The sequence below is a fragment of the Durio zibethinus genome, chromosome 22 (assembly GCF_047325235.1).
Source record: "Durio zibethinus cultivar Kanyao isolate XHJ-2024 chromosome 22, ASM4732523v1, whole genome shotgun sequence".
NCBI classification, from domain to species: Eukaryota; Viridiplantae; Streptophyta; class Magnoliopsida; order Malvales; family Malvaceae; genus Durio; species Durio zibethinus.
In genome coordinates this window covers 15,611,815-15,637,672 of record NC_143183.1, presented here as the reverse complement: position 1 = coordinate 15,637,672, position 25,858 = coordinate 15,611,815, and the positions used below count along the sequence as shown (strand labels likewise).

The following is a 25,858-nucleotide window of genomic DNA, read 5'->3' as shown; positions in this document are numbered from 1 at the left end:
CAAAAATAAAATGTGTGCATTAACATATTAGTATTTTTGCATTGCATACATAACATAATTTTTACAAAAAATAAATTCGAATATCTGAGGATGAGATTCTAAGATATTCCGAGAAGCGATGCCTAAGAAATATCTATGTGAGAAAAGGTTTTTCTAATGTTACCAACGTACTGAAATATTTTAAGAATTATTTTGATAAAAAGGTTCTAATTTATTTTTCTCGAATAAAATTTGAACACTAAATAAGAAAAAATAAAAATTTCAATAAACAAAGGAAATCAAGGAAATCATTTTTCAAACACCGAAAATAAGATTATTTTTATCAAAATCAACGGATAACACGTAATTAATTGGTACCGTTTTAAACGAACGTTGTGGGGGTGCTAATCCTTCCCCACACGTAATCGACTCTCGAACTTAAACTGTTGCGCAGACCCTAAAATTATCTTTTTAATAAATTTTAATTAATTTTAAGATTTCCTTAAAAGGATAAATTTTAATAGGTGGTCAATCGCACCTAGTCAAAAAAGATTGGTGATGACTCCGTTATTTTTATTTTGTATCCAAATTCGTTGGATAGACATAAAACAGTTACAACAGCTTGACGACTCCACTGAGGATGCCATTTGTTTTCGAGAGTCAGGCAAAAATTAACTACGTGTTATCCTCAAATTTTGATTTAAACAGTCTTAATTAGTATTTAGTTTTTGATTCATAGATTCTTTTCACTTTCAATAAAAAAAAAAAAAGCCAAACAAATAAAAAACAAACCAAAAAAAAGAAAAGGAAAAATTTCATATGCATTTCTTTTATTTATTTTTTTCCTATATATTATTCTCAATAAATTAGGAAACATGTGCACACACAATGACACGATACATCTCATACACGAGCTCTATACCCGAGCTCCGTCCCTAATAGGGGGAAGTAAAGCACCTATGCCCTCGTGAGGTGATAATCTCCACAATGGCAAGCGAAATACTTTCACTCAAATTGAATCCTTTTCATTCGTAGCCTGTAATAGGTGAGGATCAGAATATCTTACTAGTCCAGCGTGGACGACAGTAAAGAACAAGTTAAGAACCTTTAGATACATGTTAGCTCGAACTAAGCATGAAATAAATCGTAGGAAGCTAACCTTAGGTAGAACCTTGCCCACCCTCTTGTAGAAAATACCTAAGTTCAAATGTAGGAATAAAAGTTGTGTGTAATACGAAAACAAAACAAAATAAAAAATCTTAAAATTTTTTTATCTCAAACCATGTCCTTGCAATAACTTAATTTTGTTTGTTTTCTTTTTCTTTTTACATTAATCATATCATATAGTTCTGCATGAAGGTATTTGCTCTAAGACATCTTTCTCTCTAGAAGTTTTCATGGATCCCATAGAACTATACATTTGCTCAAATCTCATGTAACAAAAGTTGTATGGAATTAATGAGAATTTCTAATGCTGAAATTTGTCTACGAGCAAATATCTTCCACTTGTATTCAGGCATCATGTGCACTATTTTTATTTTTTTTTAAATGCAAAATAAAATTTTCAACACATGGTATTTGGTTTTTTTCTTTAAAAATTTTTTTTTTTTGTAATAATAAAGGTTCAAGAATAGCTCACCCACCAAAAATTTTGACTCAACCTACTCGCCATTCATACAATCCCAAGACTCAAACAAGAATTATGGAACAAGAATAGGTCAGTCGATTCGAGAGAATCGAGAAAGCTCAAGAACTAAGAGGAGATCTTAGTATAATAATGGATATGCTCAAAAAACTTGACAAAGAAAAAGTGGTGAAAAAAAATCCTAGCCTCCAAGAGCAATCGCCAGATATGACGAATCTTATATACCCTCCAGGATTTGAGTCGCGACCAACCCAACCTTCTCAAGGAACCTGAGTGCAAATTCTTACTCCCGATGGATATTCCAATCCTTATCCAAGAATGACATCAGCACATATTCCAAGACAGTTCCAAAATTTTTCTAATCCTATTATGATGGAAAAACCACCTGAATCGATCTTAGCTCCTGATTTGGATGATCCTTATGAGAGAGAAAAGTTAGGGATAAAGACATTCGAGAAAGTAGAAGATACTAGTGCCCAGTAAAAGATAAAATTATTGGAAGAAAGGCTTAGGATCGTAGAAGGAATAATTTTTTATGGCTTCACAGGTGCAACTAAGCTTTATTTGGTCCCTGACGTGGTCATTTCACCTAAATTTAAGGTCTCTGAATTTAAAAAATATGATGACACAAAATGCCCAATGACTCATGTTATCATGTATTATCGTAAGATGACAGCGCATGCTCGTGATGAGAAGTTGTTAATACACATATTTTAGGATAACCTTACGAGATCTGCAGCTAGATGGTATGTTCAACTAAACAGAACTCGTATTCATTCTTGGCAAGAGCTCACTAGGGTATTCCTTACACAATATCAACATGTTGTGGATCTTGCTCCAGATCATCTATCTTTACAAAGTATGGAAAAGAAAGCAATTGAGAGCTTTAAAAAGTACACACAGAGATGAAAAGATATGATCATACAAGTTTAACCTCCTCTCACTAAGAAAGAGACAACAGTCTTATTTGTGAACATCATGAAAATATCGTACTATGAGAAATTGATAGGCAATGAAACTAAAAATTTTATATATATGATAATATCTGATAAAATTATTAAAAATACCATAAAAAATGGCAAGCTCAATGCAGGAGAGACAAGTGAAGCAAAGAAAGACGAAGCCTCCAAAAAGAAAAAGAATGAAACCCAAGCAGTGAACTATGTGGGGTAACAGTTCAATGATTTCACTCCATACCCCACACCAGTGTACCAAACCCATTACCCCTCCATAAATAATATTACATCCATCCTTCATCATTGTCAACCGTATCAACCACTACAATAATCAGCTTATCCACCCCATTTTTAGTCATTTTTTTTGATACCTAACTATTCATACAACTATTTTGCTGTACCTACTAGATCATAACAAAGATCTAATCTAAGTAGTGGTTCGAAAGCCCCAAGAATACCAAGAAAAGAACCACTTTTGATCATATTCTCATATCTTACATAGAATTATTACCCCAACTCATCCAGAATTAGCTTTTAGAACCTGTGTGTCTTGAACCCCTCTAACCCCCTTACCCAAAATGGTATGATCCTAATGCAAAATGTGATTACCATAATGAAAATCAGGGTCACTCAATAGAAAATTGTCATGCACTAAAATACAAGGTTAGAGATATCATTAAAGCTGGAAAAATAAAATTTAAAACTAATAGTGATCATCATATCGCTGAAAATTATTTACCTTGATATATTGGAAAAAAAGGTGAACTAAAGGTGTCAAAAGCATTGATAAGAATAATTTGGGTGCAATGGATAAATGAGAAATTGGAGAATGGTTTTATGGCTTTTCTAGGAAATGATGGTTCGTTTGATATTGTAAAGAGCTAGATTGATTCGAAATAAAAGTGTGACCTTTTTGTTTCCTTTTTCACTTCTGTATTAGACATACATATTAACTTCATGACTTGTATAAAAGTTGAATCTGAATGCTAATTGAGAATGTGTTTTTTTTTTTTTAAGTTTTTTGTAAAATAATGAAAATTTTTCTTTTCTTTTCATAATAAAAAGTCTCAAAAATTTTGGTGGTCATTATTATGGACCTACCCGAATAAAATATTCTCATGTCCTTTTCATGTCCTAAAATCACTTGAAAAAAAAACCTTAATGCTCTACAGGATACAAGTTTGAACTTTGTGATGCCTCTCTCAAGGCAATAAACATTAAAATTATCAATCTAAAAAAAAAAAAACTTCTAAGTTCATTGAAAATTAGGCAAATATGATGTTTTTTTATCTAGATGTTGGTGAGTTGATAGGCGTCAAGATTATGCTTCAAACAAAAAGTCATAGCCATGAATACACAAATGCACATTTTTCTCTAGAGGCATATTGACAAAAGAGAATGATTTTCAGTTGCCCCAAAATTACCTAGTTCATGCCACTATCCAATTTGGTGATGATGTGATAATCAGGGCCTAAATAAGCCCTTTGAACATGATTCTCATTATCACATAAACCTTGTTGACTTATCAAGATAGAACAAAGATTGGTTGTTATATGAGTTATGAAAACAAGAAAAGAAAAAAAGCAACAGCAAAAATATTGATAAGTACATTATGCATTTTAGATAATCAAACGATCTCAAAAAGAGAAAGTGAAAAAAAGTAAAAAAGTAAAAAAAAGATAAAAAAAAAAATGAGAGGTGAGAAAATTTTTTTTTGATTTTTTAAGGAATCACTCTTCACACAAGTGACCAGGCTTGATATGACAAATGACCATCTTTCTTCATCCTTTCACAAATAAAAAATTATCCATTTGCTACCCCTTTGAGCTTAGTGAATTCTTTCTAAATGAACCTTAATCAAGGATCACTTTCTGCATTAGGGGAAAAATACAAAAACAAAAAAAAATTATTTGGTGAAGTCATGCTTCGACAATAAAAAAAGAATGCCTTCAGTTGTAGGGGCAAATGTCTAATAAATTGAGTTTTAGAAGTTTTGAAAATGTTGAAATATACAAAAAAGAGCAAAAGTGAAAAAAAAAAAAAGGGAAGAATGAAACGATTATGATTGAAAAAATAAAAAGGGATGAATGCCCTTTAAAAAAAGAGTCATTCACATGATGTAAAATGATCATTGGTCTGATCACCTTCAAACACATGTTTTGAGCCTATTTATCCATTCCTTCAAAACTTTAAACCCTGGCCTATGTTACATACATTGAAAAGTCCATTTCGATCAAACATGGATACTTGAACTGAAAAGTTTGTTCCTTGTAGAATCCTTATGACCAATTTCGCTTTTGTCTATTTTCTTTGCAAAATTTTCTCTTTCACACTAGTACTTGAGTGTACGATGAAATCATAAAAGAAAAAAACAAAAAAAGCAAAAAATGGAAAAATGAAGCTCTATGGTGAAAACCCAAAAATGGGCAGTCTAAAGTAAGAATGAGATTGCAACATGAAAACTCATTGCAACCAATGATTGAAATGAGAAAATCTTGGCATTTCCCAAATATGATATTGAATTTAGCATAGCTGGTCTTGACATCTATTAAAATACCACATTATGATACTAAAAATAGTGTCAAATCTGATTTAACCATAAAAGAACCTTCCAAAAGAATTTGTTGTTGAGCCTCGATAAAAATTCAATTTTCTATATCAAGTTGTGAAGTCCTTATGACAATTGATCATCCAAGCCATTTGAAAAGATGAAACTACCATTTTGTTTAGATATTTGCATAATAATGATCACCATTTTTTAGAGACTTAAGAGTCACATTGTTTCATAAAAGTTGACTAAGGCAGTTTTCTTGTGAGAATTTTGCCATTAAAATAAAATATTTTTGAGAAAAAAAACTTTGAGAAAAATAAAAATCATTATGGGAAACACTTTTTAATACAAAAGTACATTTAATCAGTTGAGTTTCACCACAGTTCGATGGCTTATTTTCTTCAATTCACTTTTACTAGGTTCAAGTTGATCATATGCATGTTTGATTTGAAGATGAAAAATATAAAGAGAAGTTGAGAAATCTAAATTGTGAAGAAAGAAAGCAAAATTGATGAAAAATGATTAGCAAAAAAAGGATTTGGAATTGAGATTAAAGATTCGAGATTGAAAGAAAAATAACTTTGAAGAAAAAAAGATTTTGGGTAGTTGCATATCTCGACCTTTATTAAAAAAAATTGAGTATTTGAACCTTTTGACATTGCATTTGCATCATTAGCATGTCCTTCATTGATAAAGCAAGTGTGTATTAGTATTTTTGAAAAAGACATTTGCATTTAATGTACATCTTTTTAAGAAAAGATATTTGCATCTCATGAGCATCATTTTAAAAAAAAAAATTTACATTTCATTTGCCTCATAATGGTGTTCACCAATTTTGGAAACATTAAAGAAGAAAAAAGAAAAAAAAAATAGGACAAAAACATATTCAAAAGATAAAAAATTTTTAAGAATTTCAATAAAATGGCATAAGATGAGAGCTTTAAGACCAATCTAGCTAACAAAAAAGTTGTTAACTCAATGAAATTGGTAACATTCAAGAAAAATATTGTCATAAATTATTTTCAAAGTTCTCGATGGTGATATCCGAGTATTAAAGTATGAATTTCATTTTCTTGGTGGTGATATTCGAGTGTCAATGTTTGAATTGCATCTTCTCGATTGTGATATCTGAATGTCAAAGTTTGAATTACCTTTTCTTGGTGATGATATCCGAGTGTCCAAGTTTGAATTACATTTTCTTTGTGGTGATATCCGAAATCATTTACATATTCTCAGTGGTGATATCCGCTGTCAAGGTTTGAATTACATTTTTTCGGTGGTGATATTTGAAGTCATTTGTATATTCTCAGTGGTGATATCCGAGTGTCTAAGTTTGAATTGCATTTTCTCGGTGATAATATCCGAAGTCATTTGCATATTCTCGGTGGTGATATCTGAGTGTCAAAGTTTGAATTGCATTTTCTCGATGGCAATATTCGAAGTCTTTTACATATTCTCAGTGGTGATATCTGAGTATCCAAGTTTGAATTGCATTTTTTCGGTAGCGATATTCAAAGTCATTTGCATATTCTTGGTGGTGATATCTGAATGTCAAAGTCATTTGCATATTTTCGATCATGATATCCGAGTGTAAAAGTTTAAATTATATTTTCTCAGTGGCGATATACAAAGTCATTTGCATATTCTAGGTGGTGATATCCGAGTGTCAAGGTTTGAATTGCATTTTCTCGGTGGCGATATCCGAAGTCATTTGCATATTCTCGGTGGTGATATCCGAGTGTTAAAGCTTGAATTACATTTTCTCAATGATGATATCTGAGTTTCTTTCAGTGACAGTATCCAAAGTTATTCACATCTTCTCGGTGGTGATATCCGAGTGTTAAAAAATCATTTGCATTTTCTTCGGTGGTGATATCTGAAGTCATTAACATCTTCTTAGTGGTGATATTTGAGATTAAATCCCCTTTTATGGTAATATTCGAAGTTATTTTTCAATAGTTTAATTTTAAAGTTATTGAGCCTCTGCTTAGAAAAACTTTTTCAAGATGAGAATTTTAAAGTTGTTGAGCCTCTGCTTAAAGGAACTTTTTCAAGATGAAATTTTAAAGTTGTTAAGCCTCTACTTGGAGGAGCTTTTCCAAGATGATGAATTTTAAAGTTGTTGAGTCTCTACTTAAATGAGCTTTTTCAAGATGAATTTTAAAGTTGTTAAGCCTCTGCTTAGAGGAGCTTTTTCAAGATGATGAATTTTAAAGTTATTGAGCCTCTACTTAGAGAAGCTTTCGCAAGATGATGAATTTTAAAGTTGTTGAGCCTTTAATTAGATGAGCTTTTTAAACTTTAAAAAAAAAATTATGCTCAATGTTTTTTCTTTCCAAATAAAATGATTGTCTGTTTGTCTTTGCCTTATTCTTGATTCTCAAAAATAGGCAAAGAGGGGCAACTGTAGACACCATTTTATAATTTTTATTTTTATTTTTTTTCTTTTTTTTTCTTTTTTTCTTTTTTTTTCTTTGCTTTTTTGTTTCTTCTTTTAATCTATTGCAAAAGACCCTCAAAATCTATTTCTGTTGGGATCTCATTACTCTTCACTACCTTATTTTTCTTTTTTCTCTAAACTTAGTGTAACATGTTCTAATATTCTGTATTTTTTCATCATCAATATCCGAGCCCCACTCATATTCTCAAAGGGTTATTTCTCACTGTATGAATTTTTACCCTCATTTGCATCCTCATGTGAACCTTCAAGTGCACCTGCATCCAACATAGTCACATGTACAAATGCATATACAAAATTACTATCATTTTCAACTCACCCACCTACATTATTATCATCTACCTTACTAATGTTTGTAGCCTCTTCACTATTAATATCTCCATTACTTTCATTTTCCATATTGCATGCATCCTCTTTGTTATCCTTCCTAACCTCCTCATTATGCTCCTAACTTGACAATAATGGTATATCATTTACAAACTCAGGTATATCAATCCTATGTTCCACATATACATGTATCTCTCTCATTCCCCTCATATGATCTATTAGCATACCAAATGATGCATTATCATAGTATAATATTAATCCATTCTCAACACTAGACCCTTGTGGCAAGTAATAAAACATAGTAGTAGTACCATACCCAGCCTCTTTAACCATATTGCACAACATAGTAAATGAAATCATATCAAGATCTACTTTAAAGGAAACATCATAAAAACCATTATTTTAGTTGCATCAAAAGCAACAAAAATATAATAAACAAAGCTTTTAATAGTATAATGAATAAAATCATGCAAATAAACTGGGACCAGATCGCAAAATCCAAACATACAATCCAACATGCATGCAAAAATTTGATCAAAAGAAAGTGTTATGCCCAAATAAAAAGGTATATAAAAATTAAATGCTATGCCCACATAAACTCCTATTGAATAAAAAAGCATTTGAAATAAAAAAAGTCACATTTCCAACACTTATTGTAACCTTAAACTAGAGAAAAAAAAATTAGTAAACTTTACAAAGTTTTGTAACCCCTAATTGATTTTCACTTTGCTCTACAAAATCAAATTCAAATACTCTAGAAATCTCCCTGTGCCAATCAATTCCCCGACTCATCTTGTTCTAGTGAAGAAATCCAGTACTTCGATCAGATAGTGTAATCAAATCAAACCTAAAACTTTTCACTTTAACGTCTTTTCCATCACTTTCTTGTTTAATTCTTAGAAGAACGATTCAAATTTTCATACGAATAGAATAACGATTTGGGGGTTTGAATTGGGGTTTTTTATAGTTTAAACTTTTGGTTTTTTTTTTACTGGTTTAGGGTATTTTATTTGGGTTTAGGGTTAAACATTTTTTGGTCACATAAGTCACATAAGCATGCTTATATATCATTTTGTGTCTACATGATGTATCAATTTTGTAATTCAGGTATCTATTTAGTAACTTTTTTAGTTTAAGTACCAAATCAAACAAACCACTATAATTCAAGAGCTATTTAGTACATTATCTCTTTTTAAAATGGAAAACCAAATGAACGATACCCTTTTATTTATGTTAACTCGGAGGAGTGCTGTAGTATTCTTTTGACATAAGATGATCAGCATTTTCTATGTTATGCCCTCCATCCATTGTTTTCTTCTATGCTTGCAAAACCACCGGCGCTTTCAACATTTGATAAATTAAGCTGCAATTTTCTTTTTTTTTTTTTCATTTATTCTTGAGGCTGCCAATCATTAATTAGTAAAATTAAGAGTTCAATACTCAATCAAATTGTACAAGTGTTGGCTTTCATTTTCTATTTGTCAACATGAGAACAATATTGCCAATTTGCATAAATTCAACTGAAGACCCTAATGATTAAATTTTCTCTTTTTGCAATATGCTGAGACAAAAAAAAAAAAAAAAGAAAGAAAAGAAAAGAAAAGAAAGAAAGAAAAACCTTAAAGTTAAAAGCTAAAAATATTGTAGTAGCTAGGACTTTTGATGACTTTTGCAGCGGTAACCAACTAACCATCGATTTCAATCTTCATCACAAGAATGCTCTGCGCTTTCTGTATACCCATTAATTTTTTCTAATTGTTTTGAAACGTTTTGTTTTAGGTAAAAAGAGAAAAGGTTATTTCATTAGGCAAACCAAGCTATTGGTAGCCGACATTGTTGAAGATAATTTGATCAGACCATTTACTCTTAACATAATTAATGACTTTGGTTTCTTGACTTCCTGCAGGGGATCAAAGGAAATCTTGATTCTAGAACCGTGCTAATCATCATCCTTTGTCGAAAACTGGTAATCATGCTCATTCCTGATTAAAAAAATTTATCATGGACTTTTTTCCCACAAGTATCAAATTAAATTTGTAAACATATTTAATTATTTATATTGATTATTGAAGAGACAAATTCCAAAACCTTCAACTTGCTAGGAAAGCTTAATAATAGTGAATAGACCAAGTCAAATGAATTAAGTTTGTTCACTTGCATGGAATATCATCATCATTGGACCTAGTTTCATTTTATTATCTTCTTTAAACCTTAAAAATAAAGTAATAAAGGAACAGACAACAGTCCTCATTGATGTATCTCATTCACTGCATAAAGGCTAAATTTGACCAACATATATATATATATATGTATGAATGTATGTATGTATGTATGTATGTATGTATATGAAGGTATATATCTTTTTTTTAACGAAAAATCTAAAGTAAATAAGTTACTTAATTTTTCATATCAAGGTAAAATGTACTGTGTTCGACAATTGAATGCAGATTATACATTTAAAATGATCTCAACAAGCGATCACCAACAGATTCGAACCTAAGATTTTTTCGTCGAGGATGAAAAACCTTAACCAATTAAGCCAATCACTTATTAATACATTAAGGTATATATCATCCATATATATAACAAGACAATGAATAGAAACAAGCACAACCAAACCTCAGCATACCAGACAATAAATAAAACTGTTAATTAAAATTAAAATTTTCGTCCTCAGCTAATCGTCTTTTTGGTATCTGTTTCTACATATCTTATTGCTCCAATGCACTGAAAAGTTCCTCCTGGTTTTGTTTTCTATTTGTTCACATATATTAAAGGATTGTTCAAGATTGCTGAATGCTATAACTGCTCTAATTTCACTGACTTGGTCAGATGAGTTTGGTGGTGTGTATATATATATATATATTGTCACATGGACCCAAGGGGCGGACATGACATTTTTTAATGTTTAGTTTGTTTCTATAATTTTTTGGTTTTAATTAACTTCAATGCTCTTCATTTTCTTTGTCACCAGATACCAAATATAACTGCAGATATTCACATATTTTCTGATAACTAAGTACTTAACTTCCTCCTGATCATATAGATTTTGGCTCTATTGGGACATTTCTGGGATCTCTTGCCAAGTTGTAGTGCTTGAACTTAACCTACTCTTTCCTTCCTATAAAATAAATTGTCTTGATTTTATTGCTTCATTACGTTTTATTTTCTATTTTGGTGATTCAAGCATGTTTCCCTCAAAACCAATACTTTATATTGGCCGACTTTGGTTCTAACTCTCTCTCTCAAACGCAGCTTCACATATGAGAAAAACACCAACATCCGCCCCAAAAAAACAGAGTTCTTGATTCAAGCATATGCTTGAATTCATGGTGCAACTTAATTAGTTATTGCCAATAAATTGATGAATTGGATCTGTTTAAAGCTTGCTTACCTTACACATTCTTTTCTAAATTTTGGTTAAGTAGGGTTTAAATAGAAAATTTATATTACCCTGTAAAATGTAATTAAATCATTGGTGTTTTAAAATATTGGGTTTAAGGTGATCTTAAACAAGGGAGAAGGCAAAGTGATTCAATCTCACATTGGATAGAAAAGAGAAAGTTACTGGTAATAAGCCTGAGTGTTACACATCCAATTTTGTGGGAAAAAGGATAATTGCCAAGAGGCAATGACTTCTTTCTGTTTAAAACTTATCTTCTTCATTACCACTAGGACAAGAAAATTCGGAGGGTCCCCATGGAAGCTTACTTATTAGCTTCTCATGAACAACAAACATTTGCTTTGTCAACTCAGGCAACATGTTATTAAATATTACATGCACAACTGACAGCTTTTATGTGTTATGGACTGATCTTAACTTTCCAACCACCAAGATTTAATGATAGACGGAGGTGAGAAACGTTGTGGATAACCAACCACAATCTGAAACAGATTCCCTCTTATAAATAAAATTTCTCAAAACTACCCTGGATGTATACTTAAAACCTATAATAAGAAAAAATGTAGCTTTCTTAGTTCCTCAGATTCCTATTTCCTGTCTTCACACTGTTCCCATAGAAATCAGCAGTTTCATCACTATCTTGATTGACCTTCATTTTCTAGCAGCCAGCACATTTTTGTCAAAATATGCTTGCTTAATTTGCATATAACTTTTGATTTAATTAATTAAAGCCACAAAACATATTTTGTTAAAATAATCACCCTGGATTGCTATAAGAACTTAAAGTCTAGTCTTTATCTAAAATTTAAACCTATGGTGGCTCAAAGGCGAAAAGCGTGTTTTGGGTAACATCATTTATCAGTTTCTGTTGAACCATTCACCAGAAACTTTACTCTATCTTCAGGATGCCAGTACATTCCCATAAACAGTATGTAAAAGCGTTTTCAAGGATCATGTTGCTTCTCTTCTTGATCAAAGTCAAATTTTTAAATTAAAATCCAGTCTGTATTCCACTATATGTAGTCTCAATTTTCCAAAGAAATATCCAATAAAAAATGAAGATGAGATGCAGTCATGCTTTTCATCCTTTTAACTCACATTTTTTTAATGCTGTTAGCAAATTATTGATTAGTTAGTACAACATTCAACCTTCTCAAAAGAGTCGTCAATATAGCTTATATAGTTCCTAATTCTCATTCATGACATATCCTTCTCCAAAATGAAGAAAATACCACATCTTGGGGTGATCCTAGCTATCATATTTATCTTCTCTAAATCCTCTCATGGCCTAATAGATGTCAATATTACTCCACCATTCATCCCAAACCCTCGACTTCTGAAGGCCTATATAGCCCTCCAAGCTTGGAAACATGCCATGACCTCTGACCCCAATGGCTTTGCCTCAAATTGGTATGGCCCAAAGGTTTGCAACTACACCGGTGTCTTTTGCGCACCAGCCCCGGATGACCCTCACATTACTACAGTGGCTGGAATAGACTTAAACCATGCCAACATATCTGGTTCTTTACCTGAAGACCTTGGCCTCCTTACTGACCTTGCTCTTTTCCACATAAACTCCAATCGCTTTTCTGGCAAGATACCTGAAAGCTTTCGAAAACTTAACCTTCTTTATGAGCTTGATATTAGTAATAACCAATTTAGTGGAGAGTTCCCTTACGTTGTTCTTTATTTACCTTCACTCAAATTTCTTGACTTCAGATTCAATCAATTCAGTGGTGCAATCCCCTCACAGTTGTTTGATCTGAAACTAGATGCCTTGTTCTTTAACAACAACAAGTTTCAATCATCCTTACCAAAAAACCTTGGTAACTCTCCTGTATCAGTTATTGTCATGGCCAATAATGGCCTCACAGGTTGCTTTCCTTCATCAAGTTTGGTACAGATGGCAGGAACTCTCCGGCAAATCATTTTCATGAACAATGGATTCACAGGGTGTTTGAAACCAGAACTTGGTGCGTTAAAGGGAGTGACAGTGTTTGATGTTAGCTCTAACAAGCTTGTTGGCCCTTTGCCAGATGCTATTGGGGAAATGAAGAGCTTGGAGCAGCTTAATGTGGCAAACAATCAACTATCTGGTTATATTCCAGAAAGCATATGTTCATTGCCTAAGCTGAAGAATTTCACCTACTCCAACAATTTCTTCATTTATGAACCTTTAAAATGCCTCAAGTTGCGGGCCAAAGATGATAGAAAGAATTGTATCCCCTATAGGCCATTGCAGAGATCACCAATGGAATGCAAGTCTTTCTATGCACATCCAATTGATTGTAGTATCTCTGGCTGCTCGCCTAGAAGTCCACCGCCACCTTCTCCACCTCCACCTTCACCACCACCACCTTCTCCACCTCCACCTTCACCACCACCACCTTCTCCACCTCCCCCTTCACCACCACCACCTTCTCCACCTCCACCTTCTCCACCTCCACCTTCACCACCACCTCCACCTTCACCACCACCACCACCTTCACCACCACCACCAGTGCATCTTTGGCCATGACCAAATCAAGTTAAAACACAGTTGGGTTTTTTCTTTTCTATTTCTCTTTTGAGAAGCAACATACAATTTCTATTTGATGTACATTTTCTGGATTGGTGAGAATAATTATGTTGCTGATCAGGTTTCCATCTCTTTCTTTGCATTGCTATATATTTCATAGCCAAATGCTTCCATATAAGCTAATTATGTGTTCAAAAACTATGGTATTGTCTTATGTCAAAAAAATAAAAATAAAAACCTATGGTATTGTCTCCTCATTACTCTGATTCTTCAATAAACAAAAGTTTTGGCCAAAGGTAAAAAGAGGAAAAAAAAAAGAAAAAAAGGAAAATCAGAGCAAGATACGACCTTCAATAAAATACATATCTAAAGCAGGTTGAGATGAACTATCTTTTAATCATTTATCTTATGGTCAACCAGAGAGGTGAGGTGACGAGGTAAGAAAAAATAATTTGTACCTAAATTCTGATTAATTTATTTTAACTAAAAAAAGTAGAAAGGCTTAAAAAATCAATAATAACTTTCGATTAAAAAACTTAGATGAATCTAAATATGCTAATTAGTACAAATTGAAATCTTTGGTCGTGATGGTTCATGCAATTCTTTTAAAGGTTGACTTCCAGTAAATTTGGATTAAAATTTTCGTACGCTTTAATGGCGGCAATACTTAGGGTATAAATAGGCTTAAAAAAAATTGATCTAACCCCAGCATCCAATTTCATATGATATGAGTACTTATTTTACTGTGTATTACAAAAACAATACCAAAAGGTTTCCTACTAAAGTAAGCTATTATTAGCATTTGTGAAAAAAAAAAAAGAACATGATATCAAAATTGACTGAAAAACGTATGCATGCATTGTATGATTTACTAAGAAAGGTAGAAATTTATGAGGATAAATTAAATATTTTGAGTTTGAGATTTAATTTAGTTAGTTTATGAAATTATTTTTAAAAAGTAGTATTTAATAAATTTTTAATTTAAATTTTAATCTCTATAATTTTTTTATTTTCAAATCATAATTTTTTTGAAAAAAATTAAACATATTTTCTTTTTCAAAACAAATAGGAAAATTATACAAAAAAAAAAAAAACTTGGGCTTATGTCTGACAGCCTGAGAAGGATTAGTGGGCTCAATTATTGAATTTAGGTTCAAAACTCTAACAACAAAATGCTAAAACTAAACAAATATTAGTTGCTCAAAACCCAAATCTGAGTCACCAAAAAAGGCCCAAAACCCTCGAGCACAACCCTAAAGACTCCGAAAACGATCTATCAAAGAGCTATATATATAAACCCAACAACAAAAATAGGGTTTTGAAGTCTCTCACATACTAAAACCAAAGGGTTTAGCTCTCTTGCAGCCGTCCGTCTGCTCTTTGTAGCTAACCAGCAAAGCTTCAAACATGGCCGTTGGGTACTCATTTCTTTCTCATAGTCCCTCTCATTCTTCAAATCGGTTTAGCTTCATTTCTTCATTCTGATCTGTTTTGTTGGTTCTCTCTATGTGTTGTAACATAGGAAGAACAAGAGGATTTCCAAGGGAAAGAAGGGAGGAAAGAAGAAGGCGTGAGTATTTTTTTAATTGATTTTATCCTTAATCATGCTCTGGGTATTTTTGAAAGAGATCTGTTAGTTAAATTTTGTTTGTGTTTGGTTTTATTTAGAGTTGATCCATTTGCTAAGAAGGATTGGTATGATATCAAGGCTCCTTCAGTTTTTACTACCAGAAATGTTGGGAAGACTCTTGTTACCCGTACTCAGGGTACCAAGGTTTGTTTTCTTTTGAAAATGCTTGCTTTTTGTTGTATGTAAGTTTTTTGGATATTTTGAAACTGAGGAGAAACTGGGTTTCATTCAGATTCTTTGTACATTGTTTCACAATTGAGTGAGAAAATCTTGTGTTCGGTATCAAATTTTAAATTCATGTTGACCTGGCACTACATGGCAATTTCCTGGAGGAGGATGCAACAATTTGATTTTACTAGCAACTCTAGAAAGAGTCTGAATGCCATGAGATCAATTTCCTTTCTTCAATTATCTTTCTAGGAATTCATTGTTGAGAAACTTTAAATGTATTTTTTCTCTATTCTTTTTAGTCTTGCGTAGTCAGCTGCAGTTATTTAGCGAATTAACTGACTTCATGAGTTGGTTCTATCTATAATATGCTATGTAGATGTGGGAAAATCTTTGTAACATTTAAATTTGCATTGTAGGTACAGAACAATGAAGTTAGACCTGCTTAATACATTTAGTTATAAGCATTTACAATTTGATCTCTAGGTATATAGATAAATAGTTTGAACTTGGTTGTTTCATTGATAGATTGCTTCAGAAGGACTCAAGCACCGTGTGTTTGAGATTTCACTGGCTGATCTTCAAGGTGGTGATGAGGATCATGCGTACAGAAAGATTCGATTGAGAGCTGAAGATGTTCAAGGAAAAAATGTTTTGACCAACTTCTGGGTATGATAATAATAAATATCTTTATTTACTCCATTGTTTCAGTGTTGTTTGTAGTAATAAACTAAAAAAATTTGCTTTGTTTTCCTTTCAAATTTCCAGGGAATGGATTTTACAACTGACAAACTGAGGTCTTTAGTGCGTAAATGGCAAACTCTGATTGAAGCTCATGTGGATGTGAAGACAACTGACAATTACACTTTGAGAATTTTCTGCATTGGATTCACTAAGAGACGCCCAAACCAGGTTAAAAGGACTTGTTATGCACAATCCAGCCAGATTAGACAGGTAAAACAATTTGCTTGACTTACATGATATTGAGAACTTGTAAAAAAATTTGCTTGTCTTACATACCTTGAGAGATATTGAGACGTTCAGACTGTATGTGACTTTCATCAAATTGGTCTATTCCATGATGACTGAGTGAAGTTGCTTTTGTTTTCCAGATACGGCGAAAGATGAGGGAGATAATGACTGCCCAAGCATCATCATGCAATTTGAAGGAATTAGTTCAAAAGTTCATTCCCGAGATGATTGGAAAAGAAATTGAAAAGGCAACGTCTAGCATCTATCCTTTGCAGAATGTGTTCATTCGTAAAGTCAAAATTTTGAAGGCTCCCAAGTTTGATCTTGGAAAGTTGATGGAGGCATGTTTCTAATATCCATTCTTTGCTTTTAGTATTTCTCTGCATTCTATCAAGCCTTTCAATGAAAACATTAAATATGCCATGACGACTAGGCATCTTTAGCTGAATGTGATATCAAATTATTTCTGCATTGTGCCTGATTATTTTTTTATTCATTTAGGTTCATGGTGATTACACAGAAGATGTTGGTTTGAAAGTGGAGAGGCCGGCTGATGAGACAACGGCTGAGGTTACCCCAGAGGTTGTTGGAGCTTAAATGAAGAGTCGTTGAATATCTTGTTTTTTCTGCTTCTGAGAGTTTTGTTGATCATTTTCTTTTTGTTGGAAACTCGATTAGAGAATATCTGCATGTTTTGATTACAAGGATAAACGAAATATTCAGTAGACAACATGTTACTCCTTGGACATGTCTGTTTTGGTATCGATCATCTATACAATTAATGTTATCCCATTGATCTGAAATACCCCTAGGTCACTGTGCATTGTACAGCTTGCTGGTTTTGCTAATGCTACCATATGAACACCCACCCATTTGGAATGAGTATTTTAATGATGGGGTTTTGTTTCTGGTCTCTGAAATGAAAGTGGTTCCATTTTCTTTAGAACTTCTACATTGGGATATGGAGATGGCGTTTTGATAAATATCACGTGAAGTTCGGCCGGCAGCTGCGACAGCTGCTAAATCATTTTTTATGACAATGGCCTTGAAAGTATTCGGAGACCAGCACAGCTTAAGTAACATCAAATGATTTGTAGTTCTATTGCCAGGGTCAATAACATCAAATAGCCAACTCCTTGTAAAATCTAAAACCAAAATGGAGATAGAAGTATGCGACTTGAGCTGTCGAGCTGCATGTTTCAAGTTTAAATTCCATTGACCAGAGTAAATGTAATTGGATATAAAAGAAAGTTCTAATTCTTTGACATTGTTACCAGAAATTGCATGATAAAATGCTGGAGGCAGCTTATTGATTGATTAGATGAGGCCTAATTCTTACAATGCTCTAAAAGCTAGTAGTAACAGTTTGCTCTCGATAGATATTAAGAATAATACCCCCAATGGAAATTTGTGGCTAACAAGAAACAACAGGCTTTCTTCTGTCTGCTAGCCTCAGTCATTAGTAGGTCTTGCACACCCACAAAAACAAGCCTTCTTCTGCCTTCCAATTCGTCTCCCACCACTGTTGATGAAGTTCCTTAAGAGGACACCCTTTCTGTTTTTTCCTTTGCTCTTCCTTTCATCTTCCAGTTTAAGCAAAATATACTCCACGCTCTGCACCTCAAACTGTAATCTTCCAATCTTTTCAGACCGTTTTTCTGCCCGCTCTTGCACATTTTTCCTGTCACTATTTCCAGATTCTTCCAGCTCAGCTGAGTTTGTCCCATCTAAAGATAGACTCCCTTCAACATCCTTAGTTAATGGACTGTTGACATTCACCAACTCTATGATGGCATCCTCCACCTCCTGCAATTGCTCTTTAACTTGGCCATATTCTAGATCGTATGCCTTCTTCCTCTTTTTGGTTTCCATTCTCTTTTTCAGCTCTTTGACAGTAGTTTGAAGACTCGTCAATTTATGAGCATCAGAAGCAAGTCTCTCTAAGACCTTTCTGCCTTTTGCTCCTTTCTTTGGCTCTCTAATGCTAGTAGATATCTCAGGCTTATCGATACTCAGCTCCTTCTCAATCTGTGTTCCCAAAGAAAGATCATCATTTTTCTGCTCTACCCCATCGAACTGATGACAAGAAATGATCTCCCCTGCTAAAATTGCCCCTTTATGCATGCCATTCATTGTTGAATCAACAACACATTCATGCTTAGCAGACTCCCATAGCTCAAGCATTTGATCATCAGCTGCTCTATTCTCTCTCTTGCTCCTTCCATATAACGAACAATCTGAGACCTGATCCAGGGGAATATCTTTCAACAATATCCCATTCCTCAATTCAGAAATTTCAGGTTTCATCTTCTTTGACTGGAGGTTTTGAGCAAGCTCATCACCAACTTGCATATCTTTCTTCTCTTCATGATATGGGGGCACAATGCCATTAGCAGAAGCTTCAATTTGGCTGCTGTTCCTATTACTTTCTTGCTTTACAAGCCTGTCCATCTCTTCCATCACTGCCTTTTCAACTGCTTTAAGCCTAGTGTGCAACTCCTGCAAGTCTGAAATTCCAGCTGTCAAAAAAGAAATTTGTCCTTCTTTGAGTTTCTCAGACCTCATTTCGTGAAGTTCATCAGCCATTTCTACATCCTGCTGAAAACAAATAATTATTAGTAGTAAAATCTGATAATACAATTAGAAAAGGCAGAATATATGCATGCATGTAAAAATGCATATATCTTGGATTGGGCGCAAAAATCTCCTATTCTGACCAAGGAACTTGCTTACATTGTGTTAGACCAATAAGGGGGGAATCAGAAACCTCTTCAAAGTTCAAACTTGGATTTGAGACTAAGTTGTTTCAATCATAAATATGAATAGAAAATTTACCTCGTCTTTTTCACTACTTGGAACACAAAGCTTTCGCTGAAGATGGGCATTGTGCTCAAGGGAAGTTATACTGTCTCTCAGTGAAGATATGACAGGAATATATGCAGACATCCAGACCTTCAAACCTCCAATTTCACTTTCCAAGAACTCAACCTTTTCCTTCATCTGTCCTATTTGTGCACTCTTTTGAGCACTTTCTTCTTCAAGAGTCTCACAAACTTCAGTAAGCTCATGTACCTTATTTTCAAGTAGAACTTCACGGATGGCAGAAACTTGGAAATCAAAGTAAAATGTTGCAGCCTCCGCCTCCCAGAGTTCAAACTCATTGCTTCTCTCTTGCAGCTCTAGACTCAGGTTTTCTTCACGCATCTTTTGTTCTTCGATTTCCTTATGCAATGTAACAACTTCAGAGCCCAAATTTTCATTTACTTCAAGAAGGTGTTCAATTTCCATTTTCTGCTCTTTGCCATCTTTGGATAGTTTGAGAATCTGCTTCTCTAAACTTTCTCTAATCTGTTTAGATTCCTCACATTCCCTTGTCAGTTCCTCCAGAGACCTGGACAGCTCTGCATTCAAGTTATGTGCAGCCTGAAGCTTTTGATCTGCTTCTGAAAGCTCAATGGTCTTTTGTTTTAGAAAATCATTACCAATAATAATTTGATAGTTTAATTGGTCATTCAAATCTTTGACAGCATATAGCTCCTTGTGTAACTTTTCAACAGTTTCATTCAGACGTAAATTTTCAGCTTCTTTCTTGTCCAACTTCTCCTCCAATTTCCCAACCTTCTCCTTCAGATCGATGTTAATCACTTGGAGACCACTTACATCTTCAGCAAGTGCTTTAACTTCAATAGCTTTCTCAGCACTGAAGGTCTCTAAAACGAGAGAGAGACTACCAAGGGCTACTGCTTCTTGTAGGGCAATGTTGTTTTCATCTTCAAGAGTACACATATCCTCTTTGAGGTCCAAAAATTTCTTGAACAAACTTCTGTTTTCTTCAAGCTGCTTGGAATTTTCCTCCTGCAATTGCAGGCAAGCTCCCTGCATGCTCTTCAACTTTACATGTTGAGTCTCCAGTTCAGCATTTAATATTTCTTTCTCCAGCTTTCCATCATAAACTTCCAACATCAACTGCTGGTTCATCTCTAGAAGCTCCTGCTTCTCTTTCTGTAGCATAGCACTCTGCTTTTCCATGATCTCAAACTCATACTCAAGGGCCTGACTCTCGGACTCAAGTTCAATGCCCTCTAATTTAAGTTGCCCGATCAAAGTCAAGAGCACTGAGTTCTCAACTAGCAGCCGCTGCTTCTCCTCCTTGTTCCTTGATAGTGAACTCTTTAGGTCTTCAACATTATCCAGAATACATGAAAGAGGAATTTGAGCCGATTCAATAGCATCTTGATGCCCGTTAACAGGATCAAACTGAAGAGCCCTGAAAACCTGAAAAATTCCAGACCTCAGTTTTTCAATTTCATCCAACAGGAATTCACCCTCTATCTGCTGCTCAAGATTTTCACTCTCCAACTCCCTAATTAGTTTATCTGACAATTTGGATGCCTCAATATGTTTCTGACATTCAATCAACAGAGACAAGTTTTTTTCCTCTAGGTCTCTTATAAATTTTTGCAAGATGAAGATCTCAACCTGAGCCTTGACAGCTTTATCCATCTCTTCTTCAAACTCTTTCTTCCTCAACCCACTTTCTTCTTGCAGTAGATGGACATGGTTTTCTATATCTGCTAATCGAGATTCACTTGATTGCACATAACAGGCACGCTCTAGTTGTTCCACACCAAGGGAATCCCGTAGTTCCTCTACTTGAGAGAGTGTTGACTCTTTCTCCTTCTCCAGGTCAGTATACTTTTCCTCCAGTTTATTAAATCTGAATTCCAGGATGCATAGCCTCTTTTCAACATTTTCTAGCTTAGAAATCAGGCTCTCTTTTTCATTTACGAGATTGGATTTCTCATTTTTGAGATACTGGCAAAATTCTTCTAAGGTCTTTGACTTTGATCTCAAGCCTTCAAGCTCAATATTGGCACCAGAAAGAGAACTTTCCAGCAATGTGTTTTTCTCCAAGAGCTTCTGCATATTCTCAGTCATTATCTGTAACTGAGAAAGAACAGTGGCTTTCTCAGCAACAAGAGAAGATTTTTCTCCCTGAAGAAATTCACGGGACTTTTGCAATTCCCCAACCAGCTCCCTTGACCCTTCCAATTTGCCATTAAATTCTGACAGTGAACTTCTCAAAACAGCATTCTTCTCCAAAAGATCATCCATGTCCCTCAATTTCTCATAAAGAATTTCAGTCTCACCTCTATGCTTGCTGCATTCTTCTTTCAGCTTTGAGTTTTCATCTCGCAATTCCTTCACTGACGGCTCTACACATTCTGGATTTAAACCCACAGACAGTAGCTGCTGAATTAAAGCCTGGTATGCTCTACTCAACACCTCAATTTCCTCCTTCAATTTGTAAACCTCTTGCTGGAGGACATTACTTCGGACAATTTGTAGTGCAACATCACTTTCAAGTTTATCTTTCAGTTCCTTCAAGCTGAAAATTTCATCTTGCAGATTCTTAATAGAAATGGAAGAAGAACTGTTTAATTCATTGAGACTCTGATTTTCTCCCTGCACCTGCTGAATGTCTTCCTCCAATTGATGGTTGCTGATCTCCAACTCCTTCAACATTTGAAGCCTATTCTGAATCTCCAATGTCAAAGCTCTCTGCTCTTCTTGAGATTGTGAATGTAACTTTTGCAAAGTTTGTAGGGTGGCTTCGACTTGCACAAACCGTAAATGTTCTTCCTGCAGTGATGTCTGAAGTTTCTCTAACTCCTTTTGCTTCTCAGAAAGTTCTTGATCCTTAATTGCTATTTTCTGCACCAGATTATCTGCCTCTACCTGTAGAGATTGATTCGATCTCTCCAGCAAAACACGCTGTTCTTCCACAGTCCTCAATTTTTCAGCATTGAGGAGAATCTCACTGTTTAATCGTTTTGAATCCTCTTGGGCACACAAAATTTCACTCTCCATCTCGGCTATTGTTTCCAAGCATTGCTCATACCGGAAAGCTGCAATATCTTTCTCTTCTTTCAGCTTAGCAAGAGCTTCTTTTAGTGCTTTAACTTCACTTTCAGCTCTTTCAGTTTGCATGTTAAGCATTTCCACATTTTCCTCAGCAAGTGAGATTTTATTTTCTAATGCAGATATCATATCAAGACATTGCTTGTATCGTAGAAGACCAGCTTCCTTTTCAGCCTCTAAACTAAAAAGCTCTATCTTAAGATTTCGAGCACCAATTTCTGCTTTAAAAGCCCTCTCATTAAGCCCCTTTGTATCCTCTTGGGATTGGGAAATAGTATTCTCCAGGCTGGATATTCTTTCCAAACACTGATTGTACTGATGAAGACCAGCATCTCTCTCAGCTTCCAATTTACTTAATGCTCCCTTCAATATTTTGATTTCAATTTCAGCTTTGCTGGCTCGTTCGTCAAGATTCCCAGCATCCTTTTGCGCTTCATTTAGTTCTCTCTCCAGGCTAGATAACTTCTTTAAACTCTGTTGGTACTGCAGAAGGACAGCTTCCTTTTCAGCTTGAATCTCAGCAATAGTTTTCTTCAAAAATTGTAATTCAGTTTCAGCTTTACCAGCACACTCAGACTCGGAAAGAACCCGGGTCTTCAGATTTTGATTCTCAATAGATAACTGAGAAAACCCACCTAGCTCACCATCCTCTGCTTCACCACCATTCCACTTCTTCATCCTTCCTTCAGCAATGTTGGAACTTGGAGGCACTATTCCTGACCCGAAGATCTCATTCAACTGCTTTAAACCCCTTTTGCTTATCCCAGACTCTGATTCTTCTGAATTTCCAGAACTCTTTTTTATAGCATGAAAAGTTGAAGACAGTCCCATTGCATCCTTTTGCAAGTCAGCTGGATCAAAGAATGCACGAATTGGGTGTGGCATTTCTGGTGTGTGAGGCTCAACCTCAGGGCCTGAAGAGCCTGAGGGTGATTCATCAGCCAGTACAAAAGGTACCTGGTTGGGAAGGACTTCTGCCATGGTTCGATGGGCCTGGCGAAGCTCCACAGTTGCATGATCATACCTCTCTGCTAATGCACGGTAAGCTCTATAGAACTCCTCAACCAATTTTATGAGTTCTGGCCGTTTTTCATAGTACATTTCTGCTCTTCTTGCAAAAGAATCTGCATCTTCTTCAATCAGTTTGATCATTGCTTTAACTTTAGTATCCATATCTGTTGAAACAGAATAGTTCAAGTTGAGGAGATGGACCAACATACAACAGAAAATTCTCAAGGCAAAAAGAAAATGACACGTAGGAAAGCACAGTAATCTATCATCTTTAACAATCAGTAGAAATAAGATTTAAGAGCTAAGGAGAACACAAGGCAGATCACACACAAAACAATTATGATATTAATTGGATTATCCATTTTTATTTTTGTTCAGATGCAGATAGGTACTGATTGGCTGGTTATGCAGAGAAAGAAAGCCAGTGACGCCCCCCAATTTCTGAAAATCTATTACTAATTTGGTTTTAACATACATATAGACTGCAAAACAGTAATTCAAACAGGAAAAGCTTTTTTGTTTATTAACAAAAACCAGTTCTAATATTCCATCTGAATGAGCAATTAGGGATGCAAGTAACTTTTAAACATTTCACTCAGTAAGCTTTCAACTATTCGGCAACTTTCCATTGCCATACATAATTTATTACCTAAGTTCACACTAAACTTTTGACATAAAAAAGTATGAAAATTTTGAATATCCTACTTATCAAAAAATTTATCATATCTTTTATACCATACAACATATTTTTGCAGTGAAAAAATTTCTAGAACACTAGTGGAGCGCTGTATTTATAAAGAAAACTTTATACCTGTAAGATTTTCCTGAAGCCATTTCGAATTCTTAGGGCTAATGTGGCTGTCCCACCACCATGAATACAAGCGTCTGGACTCAGAATGTAACAAAGTTGCCATGATTCCAGCAAAGAATAATAGTGCAACCGGTTTGGACTTTGCCAAAGCCTGGTCCTTATACCAGTGATAAAAACCCAAGTAATGGATCCAGGCCAGAATAACAATTTACTCTATTTCACTACTCTATATCTTTCCAAAACGAGCCTTAGAGATTTTTATGCCGGACTCCTTGCACCTGTATGGTCAGATAATCAAGTTAAGCAACTTTAAGCATATTCAAAAGAATCAAAACTATAAAATCTGCACTACCTTCTTTAAAATATTGAAAATAAGGCTCCATAATACATCATGCACATAGTGCAAATTACCTGCTCAATCAAGATCACTCCAATGATTTGCAATAGTGATTCTATTCCAGCCTTCAAAAGCTAACAAGCACTAATCCATTGAAAAGAAAAGGACGCTGTCAGATCTTCACCATAACATACGACATTTGTACTTGCAGTGAAAGTAATTCAACAAGAAAGAAACCATATTAGATTGAAAAAAGTTACTTGTACCCAGTGGTCCAATTACAAAAGGAATTCATCTTGAAAATATACTATCCAAAGACGCACATGATCCTGATTTTTTTTTTTTTTTTTGGAAAGAAGGATCATAATCTTTAGGCAAACTGATCTCAAAAGAGAAGAAAAATCGAACCATAAGAACTCGACTACACGAAACTGGAAAACAATTAAAGTCTTTAAAAAAAGCCACATCAAGGACTTACGAAAGGAACAAAATCTGATAATTAACTGTGATCACCAAGAAAAAGCTAGCATTCAAACATCAACTTTTGAGCAAATAGGCATCAACAAAAACAGCAAAAAAGGAAGAAAAAACTACCTTTACAACAGAAACATTAAAAAAAAAATCTTTACAACAAAAACATTAACTTTTAGCAAATGGGTACTCAACAAAAACAGCAAAACTGAAGAAAAACAGTAGTATGTTTATAGCAAGAAGTGAACTTTAAGCAAATGGGTAATAAAAAAAACCTGCAAAAAAACAAGTGCTTATAAAAAAATTTTGGATCAAAAACATACCCAAAACACCAAAACAAATCTGGGAATGGGACTTTGATGATCAGCAGCTGTGATAGTAAACCTCCAGCCGCATCTTTGCCAAAGTTACCCCATTGTTCTCTTTGTTTCTTGCAAAGTCTCTCGACATTTCTTTTTCTCTCTCAAATGAGTTCCTTGCATTATATTCTTAGATTTGGCAGAGAAAATAGGGTAAAATGGATGAGCAAAGTCAGCAAGGTAAGATATTTATGAAATTTGTAAAATTTCTTGATTTTTTCGCCCTTTCTGCAAATAAGCAAAGAAGAGAGTGAAAAGGACTTTGCTTGTACTTGTTAATTGGGAGTTTAATGAAATTATCAAATTCTTTTTTTATGTCTTTTTCTATTTTTCTGTTAAT

General features: G+C 34.2%; 3 protein-coding genes across 4 annotated transcripts; 2 read left to right on the top strand and 1 right to left on the bottom strand.

Moving 5' to 3' along the window:
• Nucleotides 1–12,060: 12,060 nt before the first annotated feature.
• LOC111307343 (Leucine-rich repeat (LRR) family protein) lies at nt 12,061–14,088 on the top strand. Its single transcript, XM_022905350.2, has one exon. It carries the CDS (start codon nt 12,539–12,541, stop codon nt 13,835–13,837), a length of 1,299 nt encoding a protein of 432 aa, XP_022761085.2. The 5' UTR covers nt 12,061–12,538; the 3' UTR covers nt 13,838–14,088.
• A 1,069-nt stretch (nt 14,089–15,157) lies between these two features.
• On the top strand, nt 15,158–17,410 carry LOC111306658 (small ribosomal subunit protein eS1-like). Its single transcript, XM_022904444.2, has 7 exons — nt 15,158–15,255; nt 15,360–15,407; nt 15,506–15,611; nt 16,164–16,304; nt 16,404–16,589; nt 16,748–16,948; nt 17,109–17,410. Exons 1-7 carry the CDS (start codon nt 15,245–15,247, stop codon nt 17,202–17,204), a joined length of 789 nt encoding a protein of 262 aa, XP_022760179.1. The 5' UTR covers nt 15,158–15,244; the 3' UTR covers nt 17,205–17,410.
• Nucleotides 17,411–17,822: 412 nt separating this feature from the next.
• On the bottom strand, nt 17,823–25,637 carry LOC111306657 (protein NETWORKED 1A-like). Of its 2 annotated transcripts, none has more exons than XM_022904441.2 (5): nt 25,483–25,637; nt 24,763–24,832; nt 24,352–24,629; nt 19,443–23,704; nt 17,823–19,205 (listed from the first exon to the last, which is right to left on the bottom strand). In XM_022904441.2, the coding sequence occupies exons 3-5, from the start codon at nt 24,452–24,454 to the stop codon at nt 18,060–18,062; spliced, it is 5,511 nt and encodes a 1,836-aa protein (XP_022760176.2). In that variant the 5' UTR covers nt 24,455–24,629; nt 24,763–24,832; nt 25,483–25,637; the 3' UTR covers nt 17,823–18,059. The 2 variants fall into 2 exon arrangements, with proteins under 2 accessions (XP_022760176.2, XP_022760177.2); XM_022904442.2 differs by having other exon boundaries at nt 17,823–19,202.
• Between the last annotated feature and the right edge of the window lie 221 nt (nt 25,638–25,858).